At 49.4% G+C, this 16,651-nt stretch overlaps 1 protein-coding gene across 2 annotated transcripts; it reads left to right on the top strand.

Annotated features, from left to right (window-relative positions):
* Window positions 1-793: 793 nt before the first annotated feature.
* Window positions 794-3,904, top strand: LOC147709875 (uncharacterized). 2 transcript variants are annotated; one of them, XM_086925566.1, is made up of 3 exons: window positions 794-1,269; window positions 1,438-3,205; window positions 3,832-3,904. In XM_086925566.1, the coding sequence occupies exons 1-3, from the start codon at window positions 1,167-1,169 to the stop codon at window positions 3,902-3,904; spliced, it is 1,944 nt and encodes a 647-aa protein (XP_086781692.1). In that variant the 5' UTR covers window positions 794-1,166. The 2 variants fall into 2 exon arrangements, with proteins under 2 accessions (XP_086781692.1, XP_086781693.1); XM_086925567.1 differs by lacking the exon at window positions 3,832-3,904 and having other exon boundaries at window positions 794-2,965; window positions 3,051-3,214.
* The last annotated feature ends 12,747 nt before the right edge of the window (window positions 3,905-16,651 follow it).

Raw genomic sequence — 16,651 nt, 5'->3', positions numbered from 1 at the left:
TTTGCAATGGTAATGATAAATCCTCTTTACTGGTAAAGTCTGGTTTAACATTGCTAATTTAGAAAAGCTACTTTTAGAAAGTGGACTTTTCTCTGCTTGTACTGCTATTTGTGCCTTACACCAGTGTCTCTAATACACGTCTGGGCTAGGTGACCGACCCCTTTGTGCATTCCTTCTAGAGACCACAGACACTGCAAGAGTTGAGTGTGATTTTGCACCTATCTGCATCCATCTGCATCCCGATGGGTCTTTCTGGGCAGATGGGTGGAAGGGGCCCACTCTTACCCTTCACAGGATAGTAGACTGACCCCATATAAAGGAATGATAACCCCCTTTGGTAGTCTGGAGTGAGGCTGGGATTGAAAGAGATACTGGTGCACTTCAAAACCACTCTTTGAAGTTTCCCTCACAGCAAAGGCACATTTGGACGTAAGTGCTGAGTCTCTGGCCCTATAAAATCCGACACTTATGGATCTAGACAGACCCGCTTTCAGAAGAATTGTGGTGCTGCACAAAAGACTGAACTGAAGTCTTGGTTACTCCTTGAGTCCACACTCTGTGATAGGAGGGTGTCAAGGAAGGATTGTATGCCCTTGCTATGCCTATTGCATCTTTACATCGAAAGTGTAATCTAGAATTTCTTCAGCACACTTGTCTGTATGGACAATTAAATGTCTCATTTAATGGCAATAGGTTTTTGTGATGGACCCACCATTTAAGCTTATCCAGTGTTTTTTTTCCCCAACAGGTGAAATAAATGCAGTAATGAACAAAAAAGGTGAAGGCATTAAAATCACTTGTGTAGGAAGTAACGTACAAACAGTACACCTCAAAATTTCTTCCCTTGAAGCCTAATGGCTTGCCAACGTCTTATTCTACAGCAGAAAACCCAAACTGCCCCCTGTGGTCTGTACTTGGCTCTTAACGGTCACCTGATCTACATTGACAAAATAACACACTGACATACTGAGGCAAGTCTGATAAGGCTCTCTCATTATGAAGGAAGAGCTAACCTGGATCAGAAAAAACACACAGAAAATAACCGTATGAATATCTAGAAAGTGACAACACATTTATTAGGGAGAAAAAGAGCAAGTGCAACATCAGAAAATCATACTGGAGAAGAACCATATTGATGGACTGACTGCGGAAAAGTTTTATTTGCAATGAAACACCTAATGCAGCATCAGAGTATCCACGTAGAGGAGAAACCATTTCAATGTACAGAATGTGACCAAGCATTTATAACAATTGGACACCTAAAACAACATCTGAAATTCCAAACTAGGGAGAAACCATATAAATGTACAGAATGTGGCAAGGCATTTATTACTATTGGATACCTAATTAAACATCAGAAAGTACACACTGGGGAGAAACCATATAAATGTACAGACGATGACAAAGCATTTATAACAATTGGAGAGCTAAAGCGACATCAGAAAATCCACACTGGGGAGAAACCATATAAATGTACAGAATGTGACAAAACATTTACAAGAAATGGAGAGCTAAAGCTACATCAGAAAATCCACACTGGGGAGAAACCGTATAAATGTACAGAATGTGACAAAGCATTTATAAGAAAAGAAGAGCTAAAGCGACATCAGAGAATCCACACTGGGGAGAAACCATATAAATGTACAGAATGTGACAAAGTATTTAGAAGAAAACAAGAGCTAAACCGCCATCAGAAAATCCACACTGGGGAGAAACCATATAAATGTACAGAATGTGACAAAGCATTTATAAGAAATGGAACGCTAAAGCGACATCAGAAAACCCACACTGGAGAGAAACCGTACGAATGTACAGAATGTGACAAGGCATTCATTAGAAAGGCACATCTAATGGAACATCACACAATCCACACTGGGGAGAAACCATATCAATGTACAGAATGTGAAAAGGCATTTATAGGAAATAGACAGCTAAAACAACATCACAAAATCCACACTGGGGAGAAACCATATAAATGTACAGAATGTGATAACGCATATATTACTAGAAGAGACCTAATTAAACATCAAAAAGTACACACTGGCGAGAAACCGTATAAATGTACAGAGTGCGACAAAGCATTTCTAACAATTGGAGAGCTAAAGCGACATCAGAAAACCCACACTGGAGAGAGATCATATCAATGTACAGAATGTGACAAATCTTTTATAACAAATGGAGAGCTAAAACTACATCAGAAAATCCACACGGAAGAGAAACCAGCTAAATGTACAGAATGTGACCAAGCATTAATAACAATTGGACACCTAAAACAACATCTGAAATTAGAAACTGGGGAGACACCATATAAATGTACAGAATATGACAAGGCATTTATTACTAGTGAATACCTAATTAAACATCAGAAAGTACACACTGGGGAGAAACCATATAAATTTACAGAGTTCGACAAAGCATTTATAACATTTGGGGAGCTAAAGCGACATCAGAAAATCCAACGTGGGGAGAAACCATATAAATGTACAGAATGTGACAAAGCGTTTACGAGAAATGGAACGCTAAAGCGACATCAGAAAATCCACACTGGAGAGAGATCATATCAATGTACAGAATGTGACAAAGCATTTATAAGAAAAAGAGAGCTAAATCGACATCAGAAAATCCACACAGGGGAGAAACCATATAAATGTACAGAATGTGAAAAAGCATTTATAAGAAATGGAACGCTAAAGCGACATCAGAAAATCCACACTGGAGAGAAACCATACCAATGTACAGAATGTGACAAGGCATTCATTACAAAGTCACGTCTAATGGAACATCAGAAAATCCACACTGGGGAGAAACCATATCCATGTACAGAATGTGAAAAAGCATTTATAAGAAATGGACAGCTGAAGCAACATCAAATGGTCCACACTGGGGAGAAACCATATCAATGTGCAGAATGTGACAAATCATTTATAACAAATGGTCAGCTAACGCAACATCAGAAAATCCACACTGGGCAGAAACCATATCAATATACAGAATGTAACAAATCATTTACAACAAATGAAGAGCTAAAGCAACATCACAAAATCCACAGTGGAGAGAAACCATATCCATGTACAGAATGTGACAAGGGATTTATTAGAAAATCACATTTAATGGAACATCAGAAATTCCCTACTGAGGAGAAACCACATCAATGTGCAGAATGTGACAAAGCATTTATAACAAATGGACAGTTAACGTGGCATCAGAGTTCACACTGGGGAGAAACCGTATGAATGCACTGAATGTGACAAAGCATTTATAACCAATGGAGAGCTGAAGCAATATTAGAAAATCCCCATAGGAGAGAGACTATTCAGCTGCACTGAATGTGAGAAGGCATTTATTAGAAAGTCTCATCTTATGCAACATCAGATAGTCTAAGTAGGAGAGAAACCGTATGAATGTACATAAAGCAAAAAGACATTTATTACGAGGTAAAGATAAATAGTACATCACAAATTCTACACTGGTGAGAAACGATATGGCTGTACTGACTGTGACTTAGCAGTTATTACATTAAAACTACATCAGAATGTTTACACATGAAAGAAACAATATCATTGTACAAAATGTGACAAAGCATGTATTCCAAATGGAGGGTGACCATTCAACTGCACAGCATGTGACATGGTATTTATTATAAAGGGAGAATTAAAGCAATATCAGCATCCACACTGAGGAGAAACCATATGAATTTACAAAATGTGACAAGGGATTCATTACAAAGCAAAATGTAATACAAGATCAGGAAGTTCACAAAGGGGAGAAAACATATGTATGTATTGAATACCACAAAGCATTCATAATAAATGGAAAACTGAAGCGATATCCAAAAATCTACATGGCAAGAAATCCAATGTATGTACAGAGTTTAATAAGGTCTTCCACAGGAAGAATAAGCTAATGCAGCATAAACAAATCCACACTAGAGAGAAATCCTATTAATGAATAGAATGTGACAAGGGATCGATTACAAAACAAAATGTAATATATCATAAAGTTCACAGAGGAGAGAAACTCTATAAATGTATTGAATGTGACCACGCATTCATAAATGGAGAGCTAACTCGACATCAAATGTCAACCCTGAAGACCACACTGAATTTAGCAAGGCATTTATTGGCAAAGGAGAGTTAAAACCGCATCAGCAAGTCCCCAGTGAGAAAAATCTATATGAATGTACAGACTCAATCAATCAATGGGTATTAAGCGCTGCAAATCAGTGAGGTTCTCAAGGTGCTGGGTGCGGATTTGTTGTCCAGAGGGGCTGATCACTTGAACAGCCAGGTCTTGAGTCCTTTCCAGATTCAGTGATAAGGCAGATCTGAGGTGCAGGGGGACTTCATGCCAGGTCTTTCCAGACAGGTGGGAGTAAGAGTGGCCTCGACCTGGTGCGTTAGGAGTTTAAGCGAGGAGGAGGGAGGCAGAATGCAGATGTCTGGTGGGGAGCCATCTAAAGATCTTGTGGCGCATGTGCATTGTGAGGAAGCAGATGGCGGAGAACATGTTGATTTGCTTCTTCATGGTGAGCTTGTTGTCCAGGACAATGCTGGGGTCACTGACATGGTTGGTAGGGGAGGGGAAGAAGCCAGGTTCTGCTGATCACCATGTGTTGCTTCAAGGAGATGCATGGTTACTGAAGATGAAGTCTTCTGTCTTGTCCATGTTCAGTTGTAGGCAGTTGTGCTTCATCCAGTCAGTGATGTTGGCAGTGCGCCTATGCAAGTTGTCTCTGGAGTTGATGAGGTGGGTCTAGTCGGTGTAGAAGATGACCTTCAGCCCGTGCGATCTAATAATGTTGGCTAGGGGTGTCATGTATGTGTAGAAGAAGGGGGACTAATGAAGGATCCTTGTGGGGTGCCGCAGATGATGTCCTTGGGTTCAGGAGTAGGGCGGGAGTCAGATTGTCTGAGGTTTTCTGGTGAGGTAGGAGGCCATCCATTTGAGGGCATTTCCTTGGATTACAATGTGGTGGAGCTTGTAGATCAGGATCTGGTGGAAGACAATGTTGAAGGCAGCTGAGAGGTCAAGGAAAGTAAGGGCTGCAGTTTCACTGAGGTCCAGGAGGGCTCTGATGTCATCTATGGCTGCTATCAGGGCGGTCTCTGTGCTTTGATTGGCTCGGAAGTGAACTGGGAGGTGTCCAGGAGGCAGTTGTGCTCCAGGTGTCTGTTCAGCTGCCTCTTGATCAACCTCTCAAAGACTTTGGCTGGGAACAAGAGCAGGGGTATCAATCGGGAGTTCTTCACCTGCTCTAGGTCTGCTAAAGGTTTTTTCAGGAGGGGTTTCACTTTTGCATGTTACCACTCTTCTGGGAAGGAGGCCATGGTGATGGATCTGTTCAGTGGCTTTATGAGCTCTAAGCTGATTGCCTTGCTCCTGAGGTTAAAGATAAGGTGGGGGCATGGATCAGTGGGTACACCAGAGTACATAGACTTCATTAAAGAGGTTGTGTCTTGTACGATGAGGAGGTCCCAGTTAGTGTCTGTGTGTGTGAGGAGGTGAAGGCTGTCACTGGTGGAGAGCTGAGATTCAAGTCCTTGTAGATGACGGCAATCTTCTAATGGAAGTAGTCAGCAAGCATGTCAAACCGATCCCAGAAGGAAGTTATGATATTATCGTGGATCCAGGGTTGCTGAATTTCCTAACGATGGCAAAGAGCTCATTGCTGTGGTTTGAGCTGATCTCTATGCGGCTTGTGAGGGCACTCTTCTTTGCTTCTTTAAGGAGGAGGTGGTAGTGGTTTATTGATGTCCTGAAGGTGGTGTAGTGCACTGGATCCTTACTGGTACGTCATCTTCTTTCTAGTCAACAACAGTCTCATTGAGAGGTCTGAAGTTCCTGGGTAAAAAAGTTGACACACTTTTCGGATTATCTGATCTTGTTCGGCTCGGCGGGGGTGGCATAGTCAGTGATCCGGTTTGTGAAGTTCCTGATGGCCTGTTTAAGGTCTAGAGCTGTGTCCGGTCAGTTGGCATGGAGAATGTTGTTCCAGTTCTTGACTGAGACAGTTTTCAAACTACGCTGAGGTGTGCTGGATGGTGTGTCTTCAGTTTCTGTAGCGTTGTGCCCTGTGATGATGAAGTGGACAATGGAGTGGTCGGTCCAGGTGAGTTCTGTGACATGGTGGTACTTGATTGTTTTACTGGAGATGAAGACGGAGTCAAGTGTGTGCCCTACGATGTGTGTTGGGTTGATGATGAGGTGGATGAGGCAGCTGTTACTCATGCTTTCTATTAGGTTGTCAGTGTTCAAGTTCAAAAGACCTTTATTCAAATTTCATAAAATTCATAAAAGTACCACAATTAAAAACAACAATTCATTTACATTATGCATTATTACACAGATTTCATGATTAAAATGTAATACAATTCTATTCTGTTGAGGCCAATTTCAGGGATTTTCCATCGTTTTGCGCACTCGTGTTATCAGTCTCAAGAAAGTGCTAGTGCGGAAAATTAGTTCATCGGAAACCAACATTCTATAAGACTCCTTAAGTGAGAGTTGTCTTTGTTTCTTAAAATATGCGGTTAAAAACCATTTAATATATCTTAAATAAAATTTGCAGAAGAATAGGAAGTGCGGATCATCCTGTGAGCTAACACCATCGCATGGGCAGGGGTTAAAATCTGTACTATGTCGGTAACCCAAAGGGAAAGACAACAAAAATGTTACTGAGCCCGCTCTTAAACTAAACAAAAGTGATCTCTCCCAACTGGTCATAGGTAGGGAGAGATAGGGCGGGAGTGGTTGCCTGCACAATTCATTTCCCAAATATTTTGCGACAGTTGATTTCATTGATTCTTTTCCCATCCGTTCAGAATTAAAAAGTGCATACAGTGCATGTTTAACCTCAACTTTATCCTTGGGCTCAATCCTGGTAGGGTCTGAAAATAGATTGCCTCTGTCCACGGCGCTCAGTGATTTAAAAACTCCTGAGAGCCATGCAATCGCCATACCATAATCACAGTTTAAGCAATCTTTTATGATAGTTTGTGTGAGGGTAGCTGAATTGTTTCTCCAAACTCTAATCCACAAAAGTGTTGGTCTGGCTCTGATAAAATCACTTACATAAGGAAGATTTAATTCATTATGGCAAATATAATCAGAGGATGAGATTGGAGCGCCCAATGTTTTCCTGCAAAAACGTCTTTCTTCCCGCTGAATACATGGGCTGTTTCCCAACCCCCAGACCTCAGCTCCATATGAGGCGACAGGTAAGCACTGTAATCTAAAAAAATGTTTAAATAGCTCTAGTGGCACCTATTTTCTTCGGGCGGGGCAAACTCAGAATAGAATTGGTGGCTTTCGAGAACTTGCTCGTGGCGTGGGCCAAATGCCCACACCACGAGCCGTTCGCAGCGAAAACTAGTCCTAAGTAAGGAAATGTAGGGACAGATTTGAGTTTATCTGTACCTATCTGTATGGTATTGAGCTTCCTTTTCCCGGGGCCACATGACATAATAAAAGATTTTTTTAAATTTACCCGCAGATCTAATCCCTCCATGAAATAAATAACAAGCAGGCGAAGGGCATTTGGTGTGCGGCCCATAAGCACCGCATCATCTGCGTATAATAGCACTGGTAGGGATTTCCATAGGATTATCGGGACATCACTTGTAACTTTCTTCAGACTTCCGGATAGACCATTAATGTAAATGATAAACAGCAGGGGTGCTAAAACGCACCCCTGTGTTACCCTCCTACCGATGTCAATAGCTCCAGAAACTTTACCGCCCATCCCAATTCTGACCTGAGCTTTTAGGTCAGTATGGAGGTAGGCCTGGAAGCCGACAAGGGCGTCGTCTAATGCGTAATTTAGTGGGATTGTCCAGAGTTTGGATCTATTCAGTAGATCAAAAGCGGATGAAAGGGGGGCGTGGCTTAGCGGGCGAAGATGGTGGACCTAGCCTGCTAGAGCTCCCACCAGCCCGATCCTAATCCGACAATTTATCCTAGCCCCCGGACCCGCATTCTACCCCACAATTGCGGCTGCTGTGGCGATCGGCGGGGAGTGCCCTCCGGTGCTGAGATCTGGGCGCCTGGACCCTCGGTGGCGGAGAGAGCAGTGGCGGCGATTCGAGGCCTGGTCCGGGCGTGGGCAGCCGGGGCCTCGATTTTGGTGATCCCCGGCCGAGAGCTCCCAGAGTTGGCAGGCTGTCGCGGCGGCTGGACCGCGCTCCAAGGTCTTGGCTGGTGGCGGAGTGGAGAGGGGGAGCGAGGCCGTGCCCTACAACAAAGGTGTGGCTGCAGGCGGTACGGGAGCACTGAAGGGGACTGCGGCCTGCACTTAGATCCGGAAGCCGGGGCCTCGAGTTTGGCCGCTCCCGGCTACCCATGGTGGTGTGTGACGGCAGCCTGGGCGGAGAAGCGGCAAGACAGACGGCGCCGCGGCCCCCAAGGTGAGACCCTGCTTGATATCAAGGACCGGGAGCTGTTGTACTTGCCTGGACTACTGGCCGGTGGAACCCCCCCCTTTTGGTGGATCTCCCCAGAGGTGGTGCCTGGGGTCTGGCGCGCCCACTGATAGTGGCGGCAGAGGCGAGGTGAGCACACTGAGTGCCTCTAGGGGCCCCGGGTGCTGGCTGAGAGGTGGAGGAGCTGGAACCCACTGCGGGTGCACCGGCTGAAACGGTGAGAGTCAGGCCACATGCTCAACCGGGCTTGGACCCGGGGCACTCGAGAGATCCATCGCAGGACCTGGGGGACCAGAATGCTCGAGGCAAAAGGAACAGGAGGTCTAGATCTCGGAAACGCTCTTCCTCTCGCTGTGGAACTCAATCTGCTGCGCCCACTGACTCTGATCACTCTGGAAAGGGCTGCTGAGAGACTGTGGGAACCTATGCCTTTCTACAGGTGCCATGAGCTCCAGCTGAGAGCAGCTGTACAGCTGTGTTCTACTGTGCTGATGATTGAACGCTGAGTATATTGCCACGGCTAGTTTGTTCTTATAACATTGTGTGGGATGGTGGGAGGGGGTTGGGTGCTCCAATATAGGGGCTACTTGCCTCCTATGTGAGTGGGAATTGACTAGGGAGGGGGGTGTTTTCTTGTTCAGTGGGTAATTGGGATCCATTGGTATGGTTGGCCTTGGGCGCTCTGTTTTGGGCCCGAGGTTGCCCATGCCGCGACAGATACTTCAGTGTTCTATGAGGTATTGGGGTGGGGGGTGTGGAACCGGGGATGGGAAGTTGAGGGGTTCGTTGGGGGGGCAGGTGGGGAGTGGGGTTTGGGTTGGTTGGCTGGGGGTACACGCGACTTTTGATGCCTTGTTCTGTGATGTGCTGTGCGCCTGGGCTGGGTGCGGGGCGTTCTGGTATTTGATCTCGTGGGAATATGGCAGAGGCGTCCACCACGGGGCTCCCCAGGGAGTCAATACGTATACTGAGTTGGAATGTTAGAGGGATGCTGGACAAAATCAAGAGGGGGGCAATATTGCGGTGGGGTAAGAGGAAGCGGCAAATGTTTTGTTGTTACAAGAAACTCACATGATGGGGACGAAAGTGCTAAGCCTGCAAAGGTATGGCTAAGTCTTTCATGCGGGGTTTTCCAGGGGCTCCAGGGGCGTTGCTATGCTGATCCATTGGAGGCTGGCTTACATGCACGAGAGACAGTGGATAGACCCCCAGGGCTGTTACGTGTTTGTTCAAGGGATGGTGGGCACGGAATCAATTGTGTTTGGCTGTGTTTATGCTCCCCCCCTGCAGTGGTCCCTAGCTGAGCGTTTTTGTTTGCAGTATGGGATGAAATTCCGGATTCCCTAGCAGTACTGGGTGGAGATTGGAATGACGTGATGGATATGCATGAGGACCGTCGGAGGATGGAGGGGACGCTTGCTGCTGCCGTCCCTACTCGGCAACGTGCCATGGTGGAGGGGCTCGGATGGGCAGATGTTTGGCGACACATGCATGTCAGGGCCCGTGAATACACATATGTCTCTGCCGTCCATGGTTCCTTCTCCCAGCTGGATTATGTATTTGTGCCTTGTGGATTCCTGGATAGAGTGCAGGAGGCTAATATCCTGCCTAGGGCACTGTCTGACCACTCCCCTGTGGCTGTGGTGGTTGACATACCTAGGACGAGGCAGCCATTCCGGTGGAGGATGTCCTCATGGCATCTGCAGCAAGCCGACTATGTGCAACATATGCGTGGTGCGATTGCTAACTACTGGCGTGAGAATCTGGTGTAAGGCACAGATCTAACAGTCGTCTGGGAAGCCATGAAACCTACTTTGAGGGGAATAGATATTGCGTGGTGTGCGGCAGCCCATCGCAGGCGTCGGGAAGTTATAGTGGAGGCGGCGGCTCGGGTAGAGGCTCTGGAGCGACGTTGTCAGGGGGAGGAAGACGCAGTGGCAGTGCGGCGGCTTTTGCAGGCGCAGAAGTCCTATGCGTCGGTGTTACTAGACGAGGCTCGACAGGCGTGGTTGGCCCGCGGAGTGGGGTATATTAATGGGGAGACAAGTCTTGTACTATGCTCCACAAACTGTGCCAGCATACTCTGCAGCCACTTGCCCTGCCCGGGATTACTGATGGAGACGGTGTCACCGCTACGGACCCGGCGGCCATGGCAGCTAGCTTCGCCAGTTATTATGCGGAGCAGTACGCGCCGAAGGATTCCCTTTCAGCTGAGGCGATTGACAAATTTATAGCCGACCTGCCCCCGAGGGCGGTCTCCACTGAGACTCGAGCGGCATTGGACCTTCCCCTCACGGCCGAGGAACTGGGTGATGCACTGGGACAGCTTAATGCGGGGAAGGCACCCGGGCCGAGCGGCTTCCCGTGTGAATTCTATAAGAAATTCCATCTCCAACTGGGGTCCCATTACAGGACCGCGCTAGAGGCAGCGTGAGAAGTGGGTAGACTGCCAGCTGACTGGCAGCATGCTGAGGTGGTGGAGTTTCAGAAACCAGGTAGGCCCCCTGATCGTCACGACTCGTACCGCCCTATTTCATTGCTCAACATCGAGGCTAAACTGTTGGCTAAGGCTTTGGTGAACCGTCTCCTCCCATATGTAGCCGATCTGGTCCACCCGGACCAGGTGGGCTTTATGCCACGTAGAGCGACGCGACAAAATATATTCGCCGGGCGCAGACAGCCGTGGACGCGATGAGGGCCACGGGAGAGCGGGCGGCCCTGCTCTTGGCAGATATAGATAGGGCCTTCGATTCGGTGAATTGGACCTACTTATTCGCGCTCCTGCCTCATCTTAATTTGGGCTGGGTGTTTATCTCCGATATCAAACTTCTATATACTGACATCACTGCGTCTTTGTGTGTCTCTGGAGCGATCTCTGAAGAGGTTTGCCATCGGCCGGGGGACCCGTCAGGATTGCCCGTTGTCCCCATATTTATTTGCATTGATCATGGAGCCTCTTGCCTCTTGGGTGCGCATTGATGCGCAGCTGCGGGGTTTCGTATGGGAGGGGGGCCTTACTGATAGAATCGCCCTCTACGCGGACGACGTCCTCTTTTTCCTCACTGACCTCAATAGATTGGGCCCCCGAGTGCTGGAGATAATGCGTATCTTTGGTGAGGTGTCGGGCCTCTACCTTAACCCGAGTAAGTCCACCTTGTGGGTGCTGGGTGACGGGGCGGGCGCGGGCTCGTGGGCGTCAGCCTTGCGTGCTGCGGCCGGGGGCATATTGTACCTTGGAGTGTTCTTGTCTGAGTCCGTGACGATCTCATGGGAGCGTAACGTGCTGCCGGTTTGGGAGAGGGTCCAAACGGACATTAAAACTTGGTCTCGAATGCCCCTTACCATCTATGGCAGGTCGGCGATTTTTAAAATGGTCGCTCTTCTGCTCCTCCTATATCAATTGCAGAACCATCCGCACCCAATCGTACCACAATGGTTCCGGCAGGTCAATTCCGCCCTGGGCCGCTTCTTGTGGGCAGGGGGAACCGCTAGAGTGGGGCTACGCACGTGCTTTATATACACGTATTGTGGTGGCCTGGCCACGTCGGACATCCTCTCATATTACCTGGCCTCTCATCTGTTGGTCTTGAATGAATGGTGGTATGGGGATGCAGGTGACCCGGCATATGCGCTGGAGCGCTCACTGATGGGGAATAACACGTTGCATACCATCCTGTACTCGGCCGGGCTCAGGAGGCGGCTGCCATCAGCCACGCAAGTGGTATTTGCAGTCTGGAGCCCAACACTGCGTTGGATGGGTTGGTGGGGAAAGTTGACGGCAGAGACCCCATTGTGGCAGAATGGACGATACCCCGCGCTGGCCTCGCTGACGGGGTTTGGCGGATGGGACTCTATAGGGATTTCCTCGCTGGGAGACGTTATGTCCGGTGTGACGCTTAAGTCATTTCAAGACATGCGGGACGAGTTCCACATGCCTAAAACTCAATTCTTCAGATATTTACTATTTCGTCATGCATTGGCACCTAGCCTAATTGGGTTGGAGTCGCTGCCGGAGTTCAGCCCCATGGAAGCGAAGGTTTTCATGGGTGATCTTGGGGACAAAAAGGTGTCCCGCATATATCAGACGCTGGTCAATCAATCAATCAATCAATCAATCAGTGACACTTGTAAAGCGCGCTACATACCCGTAGGGTCTCAAGGCGCTGGAGGGGGGGGGGGTGCCGCTACTGCTCGAACAGCCAGGTCTTCAGCTTCTTCCTGAAGGAGAGGTGGTCTTGGGTCAGGCGCAGGTCGGTCGGGAGGGAGTTCCAGGTCTTGGCGGCCAGGTAGGAGAAGGACCTTCCTCCTGTAGTCGCTCTTCGGATGCGGGGGACGGCGGCGAGGGCGTGGTTGGCTGATCGGAGGTGGCGTTTGGGTGCGTAGAAGTTGATCCGGCTGTTGAGGTAGCTCGGGCCTTGGTCGTGTAGGGCTTTGTGTGCGTGGGTGAGGAGGCGGAAGGTGATTCTTTTGTTGACGGGGAGCCAGTGAAGGTCTCTTAGATGTCCGGTGATGTGGCTGGTTCGTGGGATGTCGAGGATGAGTCTGGCTGAGGCGTTCTGGATCCGCTGGAGTCTCTTCTGGAGCTTGGCGGTGGTACCGGCGTAGAGGGCGTTGCCGTAGTCCAGTCGGCTGGTGACGAGGGCCTGGGTGACGGTCTTCCTGGTCTCGGTGGGGATCCACCGGAAAATCTTCCGTAGCATGCGTAGGATGTTGAAGCACGCCGAGGAGACGTTGTTGACTTGTCTGGTCATGGAGAGGGAGGAGTCCAGGATGAAGCCCAGGTTGCGTGCATGGTCTGTCAGTTTGGGTGCGGTGCCCAGGGCGGGAGGCCACCAGGAGTCGTCCCAGGCGGAGGGGGAAGAGCCCAGGATGAGGACCTCCGTCTTGTCCGAGTTCAGTTTCAGGCGGCTGGTCGTCATCCACTCGGCTACCTCTCTCATCCCTTCGTGCAGGTTGGCTCTGGCGGAGGCGGGGTCGTTGGTCAGGGAGAGGATCAGCTGGGTGTCGTCGGCGTAGGAGATAATGCTGAGGTTGTGTTTGCGTACGATGGCCGCGAGGGGGCTCATGTAGACGTTGAAGAGAGTGGGGCTCAGAGATGATCCTTGAGGGACGCCGCAGATGACTTCGGAGGCCTCTGACTTGTACGGTGGTAGGCGGACTCTCTGTGTTCTTCCGTCGAGGAAGGAGATGATCCATTCCAGCGCCTTGTCCTGGATTCCGATGTTGCTGAGGCGCTGTACTAGGGTGCGGTGGCAGACCGTGTCGAAGGCCGCGGAGAGGTCTAGGAGGATGAGGGCTGCTGTTTCTCCATTGTCCATCAGGGCTCGGATGTCATCGGTGGCGGCGATGAGGGCGGTCTCGGTGCTGTGATTGGCTCGGAAGCCGGACAGTGAGGGGTCGAGGGATCCGTTCGTCTCGAGGAAGGCAGCCATCTGCTTGTTGACGGTCTTCTCGATGACTTTGGCTGGAAACGGGAGGAGCGAGATGGGGCGGTAGTTCTTGAGTTCGGTGGGGTCCGCTGTTGGTTTCTTGAGTAGAGCGCTGAGTTCGGCGTGTTTCCAGCTCTCAGGGAAGGTGGCGGTGTCGAAGGATGTGTTGATGATGTCTCGCAGGTGGGGTGCGATGACAGCGTCAGCCTTGTTGAAGACGTGGTGAGGGCAGGGGTCGGTCGGTGATCCGGAGTGGATGGAGTTCATCGTGCGGATGGTGTCTTCGGTGCTGATCGGGGTCCAGGCGTGGAGGGTGGTGGTGGGGGGTGATTGTTCGGTCATGGTGTGCGTTGGATGGTTGTTGAAGCTGTTGTGTATGTCTGCGATCTTGTTGTGGAAGTATGAAGCGAGGGAGTTGCAGAGGTCTTGCGATGGGGTGATGTCGTTGTTTCCTGCGCTGGGGTTGGAGAGCTCTTTCACGATGTTGAAGAGTTCCTTGCAGTTGTGTGCGTTGTTGTCCAGCCGTTTCTTGAATGCTGTTTTCTTGGCGGCGCGGATCAGCTGGTGGTGCTTCCGGGTGGCGAGCTTGAAGGAGGTCCTGTTGTCCGGTGTAGGTTCCCTTCTCCAGACTTTCTCGAGGGCTCGGCAGTTCTTCTTGGAGCTCTTGAGTACGTCGGTGAACCAAGGGGCTTTCTTGCTGCCGGGTCTGCTGGGCGGGGTCCTCAGCGGGGCGAGCTCGTCCGCGCAGATGGTGATCCACTTCGTGAGGTTGTCGGCGGCCTGGCTGGGGTCCGCTGAGCTGGCAGGAGGGTGCTGGCTCAGGGAGGTGGCGAGCTGGTCTGCTGTGATCTTGTTCCAGCTTCTGCGGGCGGCCTGTTGCTGGTGGTGGTGGGTCGTCGTTCTCTTGAAGGTGAAGTGGATGCAGCTGTGGTCCGTCCATTGAAGCTCTGAGGCGTGGCTGAAGTCGATGTCCGTGCTGGATGAGAAGACTGCGTCGAGTGTGTGTCCGGCGAGGTGGGTGGGGGTGGACACCAGTTGCTTGAGTCCCAGGTTGGCGAGGTTGTCCAGTAGGGTGGTGGTGTTGCGGTCGTTGTTGTTCTCCAGATGGAAGTTGAGGTCCCCCAGGTCACTCACTGTTCATCCTCCCTGCTCCCACTGAGGGACGCTTGGAAAAAGGACGTGGGGCCCCTAGATGAAGATGACTGGAGGGAGGCACTGAAGTCCCCACGTGGGACGGCTATTGCGGTACGACTCCGACTAATCCAATTTAAATATTTGCACAGGGCCTACTATACACGGGAGAGACTGTGGAAGGCGGGCCTGATCGGATCCCCGGAGTGCCTGCGTTGTAGAGCTGAGATAGGTACCCTGATCCATAATGTGTGGTCGTCTGCTGGCTTGACTAGTTTCTGAAATGGTGTTTGGAGTTGTTTGTCGGAGGTGCTGGGCTGGGATCTCCCCCGTACTCATCGTCTGGGTCTCCTTCATGTGTTAGAGGGGGTAGGTGGAAATATTTACAAACGTCATCTCTTGCTGTTGGGCCTAGTGGTGGCTAAGCAGGACTTGGCATGAGCGTGGAAGAATGAGCGAGCCCCCACCCTGAGTGCGTGGAAGGCTGGACTGGATTATTTTATGGGGTTGGAGTGCCCAGTGTTCGAGGCCAGAGGTTGCCCCCCGAAAGCATTATAAAATCTGGAAACGGTGGGCAGATTACAGAGGTTTAACTCTAGATCCCCCAGCAGAACCTGACGACGATCTGGATTTGGGTGATGGACGCCAGGCCTAGAGTGCCGCATGGCGCCGGACTTACGGATAGCATGTAAAGAGGACTTGACATAATCGCGTGTACAGGGCTAGGGAGGGATAAGGGGTGGGTAGTGGGGTTACTGGGTGGCTGTGGGAGGTGGGGGGGTTGGGCGAAATGTTTATTTTATTGATTAGGGTACAATGTTATATATGTGTTGATAATTTACGGGGAGAACTGTATACCTGCTTTTACCTGATCACCCAATAAAATTTGTTGTGAAAAAAAAAGCGGATGAAAGATCCATAAACGCAAGGTAGGTGGGGGATGATCGAGCAATACTATACTTATCAATTATCAGTTTTAGGTTCAAGCATTGCTCTACTGTCCCCACCCCACTCTGGAATCCCATCTGACATGGGTCCAGTAAGTCTGTGTCTTCAGTCCATTCAAGTACCCTGTTATAAATTACTCGTCCCAAAATTTTTAAGGTGTTGTCCAAGAGGGAGATCGGGCGGTAATTAACTGGTTCCGATCTGTCTCCCTTTTTAAAGATTGGGACAATAGTACTAGTTGCCCAAGTGGCGGGCAAAGCCGCTGTTGGTAGGCAGTTAAAGACAAGTTGACACACTTTGCGGATTATCTGATCTTGTTCGGCTCGGCGGGAGTGACATAGTCAGTGATCCGGTTTGTGAAGTTCCTGATGGCCTGTTTAAGGTATAGAGCTGTGTCCGGTCAGTTGGCATGGAGAATGTTGTTCCAGTTCTTGACTGAGACAGTTTTCAAGCTGTGCTGAGGTGTGCTGGATGGTGTGTCTTCAGTTTCTGTAGCGTTGTGCCCTGTGATGATGAAGTGGACAATGGAGTGGTCGGTCCAGGTGAGTTCTGTGACATGATGGTACTTGATTGTTTCGCTGGAGATGAAGATGGAGTCAGTGTGTGCCCTATGATGTGTGTTGGGTTGATGATGAGATGGACGAGGCAGCTGTTACTCATGCTTTCTATTAGGTTGTCAGTGCTGGCATCGCTAAGGTCTTCCATGTGAAGTTGTGATCTGCTAAG

This window comes from Lissotriton vulgaris, chromosome 6 (assembly GCF_964263255.1).
Source record: "Lissotriton vulgaris chromosome 6, aLisVul1.2, whole genome shotgun sequence".
In the NCBI taxonomy this organism is placed as follows: Eukaryota; Metazoa; Chordata; class Amphibia; order Caudata; family Salamandridae; genus Lissotriton; species Lissotriton vulgaris.
This window is presented reverse-complemented; position numbering and strand designations above follow the sequence as displayed.